General features: G+C 43.3%; 1 protein-coding gene across 2 annotated transcripts in view; it reads right to left on the minus strand.

Moving 5' to 3' along the window:
* Positions 1-9865, minus strand: part of LOC122539416 (dihydropyrimidinase-related protein 1-like) — a 59577-nt gene extending 49712 nt beyond the window's left edge. The window contains exon 1 of one of the 2 annotated variants that reach the window (XM_043674232.2): positions 9251-9865. In XM_043674232.2, the coding sequence (XP_043530167.2) occupies positions 9251-9622 (372 nt within the window). In that variant the 5' untranslated portion in view covers positions 9623-9865. Of the gene's footprint in view, positions 1-7112; positions 7342-9250 lie in introns of those variants that run through there. The other variant, XM_043674233.2, reaches the window with a different exon arrangement.
* Positions 9866-10733: the final 868 nt, after the last annotated feature.

Consider the following 10733-nt stretch of genomic DNA (forward strand, 5'->3'; position numbering starts at 1 on the left):
GGCAATCACATATACTGATCACAACTCATTGATATTTGTGAAAAACTTAAGGACAAAAATGCCAGACTGTTTAGATGGAGCTTGTTGTTGCAGAATTTCAATTTGACAATTGGGCATGTGGCAGGTCACGAAAATGTGATTGTCGATACGTTATCGAGGCTTGAATGACATACAGGGGCGTTCAGTGGCGGGTGTGCCACAGCCTGAGTTTGCATGTGATTGTGCATGTTTGCATGTTTGTACTTAATGTCATGTATCTGTCTGTTTAGACTATTAACCAGGTTTTTGAAGGGTTTTAAAAATGAAACCATCTTTTGATATTGATGGTTCATTTTTAGGGGGGGGTGGGGGAGGTGTGGTGGTGTCACAAAGCTTGTCCTTTTTTTTCGAAAAGCTGTTCCTTTTCTCAAGGATACTGTGTCCTTGATTTTTTTTCAGAGGGGTCATAAAACTCTCCCAACTCTGATCAGTCTGGTTTGGTACAGAGATTAAAGGGCATTTAGAGACCTTTTTGTTTATATGTAAACAGATGAGACTTCAGGCCAAAGTTGTCATGTTTTAGAAGTGACCTGTGTAATGAAAGGAGAATGGTCAGCTCTCTAGCTGAGCAGTTCAGTCCAAAACTAGTTAGGAGTTCAGCTGTGTGGAAACAGGCTCTCTCGGTCCTTTTGCCCTTCTAATTTCAACCTGTTAGCATTTGTTCAATTTTTACTGTGTTTTCAAGGGGGTTTGCTTATTGGGACTGTTATGTTTATTCAGAACAGCATAATTAAGTCTAGTCACAACCACCTAATGAAGGAGCAGTGCTCTGAAAGCTAGTGTTTCCAAATAAACCTGTTGCACTCTAACCTGGTGTTGTGTGACTTTTTAACCTAGTTTGGACAGACTGAGCTCTGTAGGGGTTCTTTATTCTGTTCTTTGTGTTTCACTGTGTAATTTTGTGAATAAATGTTTGTCTGTTTTAAAACCTGGTAGTCAACCTAGCTAACTTACTCCAGGTAATTTTCACTGTACACTTACCGAAAAAATGTTTTGAATGTTCTGGCCTTGTCCAGAACACTGCATACTTCAAAGAATGTATGTTGAAATTAAGTAGTACTGAAAATATGACGAAATATGTTGTATGGAGAACTTGAGAACGATTGTATACTATTTGTAATTTGAAACATGTTGTTCTTGGGCTGCATACCTGATGTGAAATGTATTTGCGAAATTTAAAGATGATACAATTGTACAAGTTGAATTTTTTTTGTAAGTTTTGTGATGTTTAATTCAAAATGTTTTGGAATGTACTGTTTGTTTTTTTTTCTGAATAAGATATATTTTTTACAAATCCTGCACTGTTCTACTGAAGTTCATTGAAAACTCAAGGACCAACACATCATCTTTCAGCAAGGTAGTTCACAGCTTTCCAGGCTTAACATTGAGTTCAACAATTTCAGACAATATTCTTTGCCTCCATTTTCTCTTGTCTGTTCTTTGTGTTTTTGTATTTGGACAGTAACAGTTGATGATGATTCTGCTTTCCCATCTACTCTTTCTCCAGACCCATCATTTGTTTCTTTACATGTCCCATACCATCAATGTTTGCCTTGTTACGCCATCCTTTTTGACACTTAATCTCTCCTGTCGCAACCGCCACAGAATGCTTGTTCTTTCCCAAACCCTCTGTTCACTGTTTTATTTATGTTGCATCTCTAAATATTCTCAGTCTCCAAAAGAACTATTGATCTGAGTTATTAACTCTGTTGCTCTCTCCACAGGTGCGGATGTGGGTACTGCAGATGCTGGAGATTACAGTCAAGATTAGAGTGGTGCTGGAAAAGCACAGCAGGTCAGGCAGCAGCTGAGGAGCAGAAACATTGACGATTTGGGCAAAAGCCTTTCATGAGGAATCATTGTTCCTCATGAAGGGCTTTTGCCCGAAATGCCAATTTTCCTGCTTTGTTTTTCCAGCACCACTCTAATCTTGACTCTCTACAGATGCTGCCAGACCTGCTGATGAATTTCAAGCATTTTCTGGGATTTTTTTTATCTCAGACATCTAGAATCCGTGGTATTTTCTCTTGAAGACTTAGAAGGTCTTTGGAAGGTAAAGAACAGTGCCATTTACCATGTCGACCAGCATGTGGTCAGCAACAGAAGCAGAGTTCAGTGATTAGCTGTTTAATAGTGACAGAGAAGCATAGATTTAAGAGAACACACACACAAACACAGATTAAAGGGACCTTCATGATTTGAAGATTTTATGTTGCATGCATTTGGGATTGAGAGAAAGGAGTTTCAAGCCAAATATGACGTCTTCAAATAAAAATGATGGCTATAAGATAAATGTAGAAACTGATCTTGCACCTTCAAATGATGTCATTAGAGGATACTGTGTAATTGGGAAAGGGTAGAGGGCCAAGTCTGCATACTTAGCATATTCCAGAAGTTAATGTGAGGAGCTGAGAAGCCATTATGCTTAGAATATAGAAACAGGAATAGGTCATTCTGACCCTGGAGCCTCTTTCAACATTTAATTAAATTGTAACTGATCATCGATAACCTAATCAAATATCTATCCAACTCAATTCTAAAAATTTCAATTGACCCAGCATCCATATTCCTTTGGGAGCCTTCGTTAATCCATTAAACTGCACTACCATTCCATAGTGGAGAAGAGATGCTGTGTGGTGATACTGCATTTTAAAGATTTGGAGCGATGCAGGAGAACAAAACAAGTTAACACACTGTAGTCACAGTTATCAAGGACATAATTCATGAAACTACCTAGAGAAATCAATTCTATAAACAGGGCAGAAGACAGACTGAAAAGATTAAAGTGGGGAATTTTAAAAGAGAGAGCACTGAGCTGGATGGTGGGAACACATGAGGACCATAAAGAAGAATATATATAGATGTAGAGAAGAAATGATAGTCAAATAGGGCAGGCAAACAAATGTTGGAAAGTTGATGGAATTGCCTGTAGGTAGATGGGAAAATTCCAAACAAAAGCAGCTATTAATAACGCTAGCAACCATGAGATCAGGGAGACGAGCTGAGTTATTTAATCAATCAGTTGTAGTTTGGTTTATGTGTAATTTATCAATTTGGTTACATTTCCAATAGATCTTCTCTAAGCACTTTGACTATTTGGCCCCAGTGGCCTGATAAAGCACTGGCCTCCTAAGCCAGCATTTGTGGGTTCAAATCCCATCTGGAGTGAAGTGATTTTTGCCCTGAAATATCATCTGTATTTGATACAGGGTGGTTTTTGGATTGTGGTGCAGTGGTAATTTCTCTATTTCTGAGTTACCTGGGTTCAAGTCCCACTTGCTCCAGAGGTGTATAATAATACCTATTAACGGATTGCTCAGAAATATTGACATTGCCTTACAACTCTATCCAATTAGCCATCTCTCCCACCATTCTCTATCTCAGTTCTTTTGTTGTGCTTTCAAGCCCACCTACAGCATCAAGTCAGCCATTTTCAAAATAACCAACTGTAAACTGCATAACACCAGTTATGGTGTGTTACCCCTTCTTCCCTCCGTAAGCTTTTTGTACCCTTTAAGCTTTGATTACACCATGGTCCTAAATCAGTGATCCTCAATGATACTATTCCCAGCTGTCCCAATATAGTTAGTATATCTCCTTTCATTGAATTTTCTCATTTTCCCTATAGTTACATTTCATGTACACCAAGGTTCCAATATTGGTCCATTTTTCTCATCTATAGGGAACTGTCTGACAACATTAATGTGTTCATGAAGTGTATGCTGCTGAAAGTTAATGTGTTGTTCATCAACAGTAAACTTAAATTTGGATCAGCTGTCCAGTGGTTTCCTTCATTAAATTATGAATGAGCTAATACTTTTTGAAGCTCAAAATTGGGAAGAAAAACCATTCTGTTTAACTTTTGCCAGATATGCCACATTTTCAGCCTTTCTAACTAACTGTTGCTTAAGCTGCATTCATCATGCTTGTTAGTCTCTTATGAGATTTCACTTCGCAATATGACCCATAACTACCTACATCTCACTTACCATTTTGCTGGAGTCCTCACACAGTGCATTATTATCCACACTTTTCCACCCCACACAGCGGCCTACCAAGCTTCAACCAAATTTATCAAGAACCTGAAAAGCCACAACCATCCCAAATTAAGTCTCACTCAGATATCAGACTATGTCTTTGTTCCCAAATCATGCAGGCCTCTCTTCAATCTAAATGTGAAGCCACCATTAGTCCCACACCTGTTCTGCAGCTTTGGACTATTCTGTAACCCCTTTCTTGATGCTCCACTATTGATAGGAGACCATTCAACTATGTTACTCAAGCATTCTGGAATTTGTTATCAAATTTTCTCTCTTCATCAAACTTCTCCTTCTATTTTTGCTGTTTTTAAAAGCTTCCTCAAAAAGCGACCTGGTGGCTCAGTGGTTAGCACTGTTGCCTCACAGCACTAGGGATCTGGGTTTGATTTCTGCCTTGGGTGACTGTCTGTGCGGAGTTTGCACATTCTCCCCGTGTCTGCCTGGGTTTCCTCCAGGTGCTCCGGTTTCCTTCCACAATCCAAAGATGTGCAGGTTGGGTGAATTGGCCGTGCTAAATTGCCCATAGTGTTCAGGGATGTGCAGGTTAGGTGCATTAGTCAGAGGTAAGTAGAATAGTGGGGGAATGGATCTGGGTGGGTTACTGTTCGGAGGGTTAGTGTGGACTTGTTGGGCTGAGGGGCCTGTTTCCACACTGTGATTCTAACAAACAAGCTAGACTTAACGGTCACTCAAACTCCTTGTAATTTAGAGAGTTAAAGTGATTTAATCAAAGTTTTCAAGATATTAGGGAACTGCTGGAGAGAAATTACTTTCAATGGGGCATTGATTACATGAGCAAGAATATTATATTGAATTTATTTAAGACATTAGTTCAGCCTCAGCTAGAGTATTGTGTCCAGTTCTGGGTGTCAGACTTTAGGAGGGATGTGAGGGCATTGGAGAGACAGCAGAAGAGATTTACAAAAATGGTTTCAAATATGAGGAATTTCAGTTATGAAGATAGATTGGAGATGTTGGAACTATAGATTGGAGATGTTGGAACTAATCTTCTTGTAGAGAGAAGACTGAGTGGAGATCTAATTAAAGTTTTCAATATGGTTAGACATCTGGACAGAGTAATACAGAGAAAATATTCCCACTCGTGAAACGTTTGTGAATAAGAGGGCACAAACATAAAATAATTCATAAAGGAAGCAAAAGTAGCATGTGGGAAAATGTTTCACTTACCAAGTGATGCACTGGAATGCACTGCCTGAGATCATGGTGAAGGCAAGTTCAATTGAGACACTCAAAGGGATATGCGATGGTAATTTGAAACAGAAGAATGTACGGAGTTACACAGTGTGTGTTTGTGGGTGTGGCAGGGGCAGGACAAGGTAAGAAACTCATTCAGAGAACTAGCACAGACAAAATGGAAGACTAGAAGACTTCTGCACTGAAAGAAATTCTTGGAACTTGTAGTTATGGAGCTTAAGACTAGGGGGTATCGAGTAAAACTCAGAGCCAGACCTTTCAGAAAATTCCGAAACATTTCTACAGGCAAATGGTCCTTTCCTCAAACAGTGTTTAAACATTTTTTAAGTCTGTGATTAATCTTTTTTTTGTTCATCCACAATATTAAGGGACATAGGGCAAAGGTGAGAGTGGAGAAGCAAGGTCACAGAATAGCACTGGAAAGTATGAGGGGCTCAAAATGCTGAACACCCTTATTAAGCATCTTGATGCAGGGCAGTGCATTAAAACTGCTTGATCAATATATATTTGAATGTTGATGTTAAATATTCATAATAGAAGAATGTCAAATCAGGGAAGAAATAGATTTTTTCTATCTTCCAATTTTCTGTACGATATTATAATTTCTGAATTTGATTTCTAGCCTTTTGAAATGACTCAAAATGTGCCCTCATGATGCAGAACAAAAAAACCCTATGATATCAGGCTGATTGGAGAAGGGCGTCGCCCGGACGAAGCCTTCAATAGATTAAGCCACTTATTCTGCCAATTTCCGTGCCACAAATTCAAAACTTCGTTCTTGATGATGCATGAGATGTATATATTCAGATGGTGATTACAACGGTCCCCAAGAATGAATTGTAATGACTGATTCTCACTGCTTGGCCGTGCACAATAGCCAAATTGTACTATCAGTTGGAAGGAGACTTTGAGTTGCAACTAGATCTGATTGCAGTAAACCGAGATGAAAGGCTGCGGATCTAGCACACACATACAGATACTGAGGCAGGCTGAAAGGGAATTCTCCACCCGGTAGGCAAGGTAGCTCTACAGCCTTATGACATGAGCGGCCCTGCCTAAATATTGTCTCTTCGCTACCAGGAGCAAGGTTACTTGGTCGAAAAACGCTACAAATATCAATATTAAGTAGTCTAACACAATGGAAATATCCAAGTTAATTCCTTTCATGAAATCTGATAGGTTGTGTCATTACGGTTTGACCCGCAAGCTGTATTTCAACGATGGCGTTTATTGCTTTGAAGATTTTTTTTGTCTCAGTCGAACCTACTCGCCCCTCCCTTTATCAAGAAATCCTTTGGTTCCCCACAATCATGTATTGGCTTTCCAGCGGCCAGGACTTCAGAATGGGTGCTCCATTTACAAACTGAGTCTTTATTCTCTGATTTACATCAAACGATTAAATCGGAACTTCGAAGATTTAGCGAAACATTTCAGTGATGGGTCGTGTATCGATTGGTATGATTATCGATCGGAAATCTCTAAGCGGGTTGATTGAAGCTTTCCATTTACTGATTAGGATTTAGACCAAACAAAAATAAAATCACGGAGGAAAAGGGGAGGGGGGGGGGATGATTATCAATACGACTGGAATCCTCAGCATGATGAGATGTGTGAAATAATCGGAGTTTATGGTTTTAAACTGGGAGTCAGCGCCATCATAATGCTCCTTCTTGCTGGGAGTGAGTTAATGCGGGCAAACTCTCTCTCTCTCTCTCTACCTTCTTTCTACAACATCGGCACAGGGCACACATACACACACACATACACACAATCACACGAGACAGACTGGGACGTTGTTTCCAGAAATAAAGAGCTTACCGTTACACGGTGCACATCCTGGCCGTCCTGGTTGGTCATGTTTGCCTGTGTTTTATTGTGAGAGCAGAGGAGAAACGGCAGAGTGTTTTTTTTTCCCCCCCTAGCTGTTAAACTGGATGGGTAATCGTCACACTAACGCTCGCTTCTTTTGCAAAAAACAAAAGAATATTTATTTGTGAATGTGTGTTTTTTTTGGGGGGATGTGAGACGAGAGAAGGTGTCAGTCTGCAGCCACCCAGAGGGAGTTGACTGAAGAGAGCTCCTCCTAGAGGCTGAGAGGATAGCGCTCTTAACCTCAGGAAGCACTTTGCAAGAGCAAGGCAGGACTCTGTTTTTTTTTAAATATTTAATATATTCACGGCAGTGTGGGCGTTGCAGGCAGGGCCCGCGAATACTGCTCAGGGCTGGTTCTTGAGCCTCTGACCCGCGGCACTGTCAGGGAGGGGTGCCCCAGCAAGGAACAGCATTCGGTTTCCAAGTCTGTGACGGGGGGAAGGGGCGGGCTTTCTGGGCGGTGATCTTGCTGATCTTGCCCATTTGTGTTGGGGTGGGGGGGGGCAGCTGGTGGGTTCGACAGGTGCTGTCCAAGAAGCCTCGGTTAAATTTGCTGCAGTGCCTCTTTGCAGATGGTACAACACTGTGCAACCTTGGGGGGGGGGCAGTGCTGAGTGTTATTGGCGCTGTACACGTGTAGGTAAAAACAATGACTGCAGATGCTGGAAACCAGATTCTGGATTAGTGATGCTGGAAGAGCACAGCAGTTCAGGCTGCGTAGGCAAGGCGGAGTGTCCCACCGCCTCCCTTGTGCCTTGCTCATGGGGGAACCAGTTCCTCAGTACAATATTCCCCGCTTCAGGCTTGCTCTTGTAGTCAAGATCCTGCTCAGTGGAGACCTCCTCAGGGTTTATGTGTGTTAGTGGAGGGGGTGTTCACTGCACAAGGGTAATCGCATTGAAAGTCGAAAGGAAACTATCCCATTTTTGGAAAGGGCCATTGCCAAAAGCCTCAGTGGTGCCCATGTGTTGCTATCTGGTGTGTGTGTGGGGGGGTGGGTGTGGGGAGGGGGGATTGGCAGGGTAGACTGCTGAAGATTTCAAGAGATTCTGCAAGGAATCGTTGTGCCCACTGACGCCAATCTAAAGTTGCCGTGATCTCAGTTTGCTTCAATGGGTCATCGCAGCAAGGTATTGAAGCATTGTCCCCCACCCCCCGCCCCCTTAAGTAGCGGAAAAGTACATCTTGGTAGATCTTTTCCTCTCCCACCCAGGTCTCTGTAACTTCTCCCTAGATCCACGCTGTACAATGTAAGGTACCGCTTCAGATCACGCGGTCATGTGCCAGTTCAAGAGAGCATAAATGGCCACGGTATAACTCTAAAATTATTGATGTCCCAAACAGGTAAGTCCCGGGTTTCATTCATCATTGTGTGTGTGAATAGAGTCGAACTTATGGACAGCCTCATTGTTTGATAACGTTGCTCGGTGCAGGTGAAGAGAGATGTGGGACGGTGAGGAACAAAGTCAAGGGGCAGTGTAAAAGAGACTCTTCGCCCACCCTCATCTGCTGAAACAAGCTTAACCAAAAACCCCGCGTGTATTTGGGAAGCATTTGGTCTTAAGAAACGCGGGAGAAAGGACTGGGGTTTGGGGACAAGCAGACAATAGCTCCCGTGGAGCCAGCGTGGAAAGGGGTGGGCAGCTGGGAAAAAAATGGAAGCTGACCTGGGCCCAATACGGCCAATTCCTGCTCTTGACACGGCTTGTGGGTGATTGGAAACTATTGCAGCTTGGCCCCACTCCCTCCGGTGTAATCCGCCGTTTTCCCTGAAGGAGAGGCGCCAGTGCAATGAATTCCCCAGAACAAAAGAATCCGTCTATGGGACAGGAAGGCATATTCAAGCAGAAATTAGATCTCTTCCCCCTCACTGGTTTGTATCCTAGCGTTGATAACATGACTTTGAAACACAATTTTGAAACAATGACTTCCAGCGATTGATAAACAGGATTAGAAATGGGGATTTTATGTATGGCGAGGTGAACAATATAAGTTAACGTGTGTGTGTGTGTATAGGGAGGTGTGTGTTTATGTATAGGTTGGTGGGTGGATGTGAATGGTGATGATGGAGGTTGCCTGAGTACCTTGCCCTGCTCCCAGTCCTGGAGCAGCTCCTTGCCGGTCGCAGGTTTGATCTCCAGCGGGGCTCTCTCCTCCCTCTCGCCGGGAGAGCTGATGACCGAGCCGGAGACCTCACTGACATCGCTGGCGGTTTCACTCAGTCCGTCTGACTCCGGCGACAGCAGGTCCTGTCTGCTGGAGCTGCGAGACGCCTTGCAGCTCCTGCGCCCCACGCTGTAGGCGTCGAAATCTATTGTCTTCCTTTCGTAGGCACCTTCCACGGTGCAGAACATCCCCCCGTATTTCTGGCGGGGTGTTTGAGCCGTGGTGCCCGGTCTGGCCAGGTACACTGGCAGGTCGTCTTCCTTGTTCCAATGTCTTTTCCCCTCAGCCATGCTGGCTCCAGTTTCCGAGGAGAGGAGAGAGGGTGGAAAGGGGAGGGGGTACAATGATAGCACTTATTCTCACTCAACACCACAGTCTGTCACACTCTCTTATACACACACTCACACACACTAGCAAACCAGTGGACCCCCAGCCAGGATCTGACCACCTAATGAATCCTCTGGGCGACAGGCTAATCCATCCAAAGCTTCCCTGACACGGAAGTAATAGCGTCTGAATCAATGAGAGAGAAAGTGTCGTCGTTGGTTCAGCTAACTCTTGTCTCTCCCCCCACCCCGCCACCACTCCACCCGCCTTCCCTTCAAGGAGGGGCCTTGGAATGAATATGCTGTTGAGTGGGAGCCGGGAGGGTGAGGGGCGGCTTCGGTCTGAAACGATCGATCAGTGTTTGTGAGGCCGAGCCGCTCAGTTCACTGTGAGCTGTCCATTCAGCACCTCCTGAAATCAATTGGCTTCAGGGAGTCAGGCCGCTCCCTGAACCAAGCTCTCGTGTTGCTATTTTGTTTTGTTTGACCTGACCTCTCCGGAATATGCAATGAGCTTTGACGTCCCTCCTGCACAGCATAACCCATTACTGCCTTTACAAAAAAAAAACTATTACTGAGACATCTAATATTCTGATTTTCAAAAAAAGTCAAATAACCCATCCATGTAAACTCGGACCATCTCGCTCCAGCCGGATCAGCAAACATTCAAGTGATATCGACATTTCGTGAATTTCGAGTGAAGGTGCACAAGGACATGAGTGACCTTGTTCATAACACGCAGACAGCGAACAATTCAGGTACAACTTGGAGGGCATTGGTTTGTTCGCCCTCATCGCAAGAGGATTTTATTTTACACAGAGGTGGTTTGCGTGTAAAATGAACTTCCCGAGGAAGTGGTGAATGTAGATACAGTTACAATGTTTAAAAGACATTTGGATGAGCACACGAATAAGAAAGGTTTGGAGGGATATGGGCAAGAACAGGCAGGTGGGACTAGTTTAGTTTGGGATTATGGTCAGCATGGACTGGTCGGAGCGAAGGGTCTGTTTCCATACTGTATGACTATATATTGCTTCACTTGAAATCTTTGTGAGACTGCCTGCTGTATTCTGTC

The sequence above is a fragment of the Chiloscyllium plagiosum genome, unplaced genomic scaffold (genome assembly GCF_037043375.1).
Source record: "Chiloscyllium plagiosum isolate Xiang-an unplaced genomic scaffold, Cpla_swu_hap1 HiC_scaffold_36, whole genome shotgun sequence".
Classification (NCBI taxonomy): Eukaryota; Metazoa; Chordata; class Chondrichthyes; order Orectolobiformes; family Hemiscylliidae; genus Chiloscyllium; species Chiloscyllium plagiosum.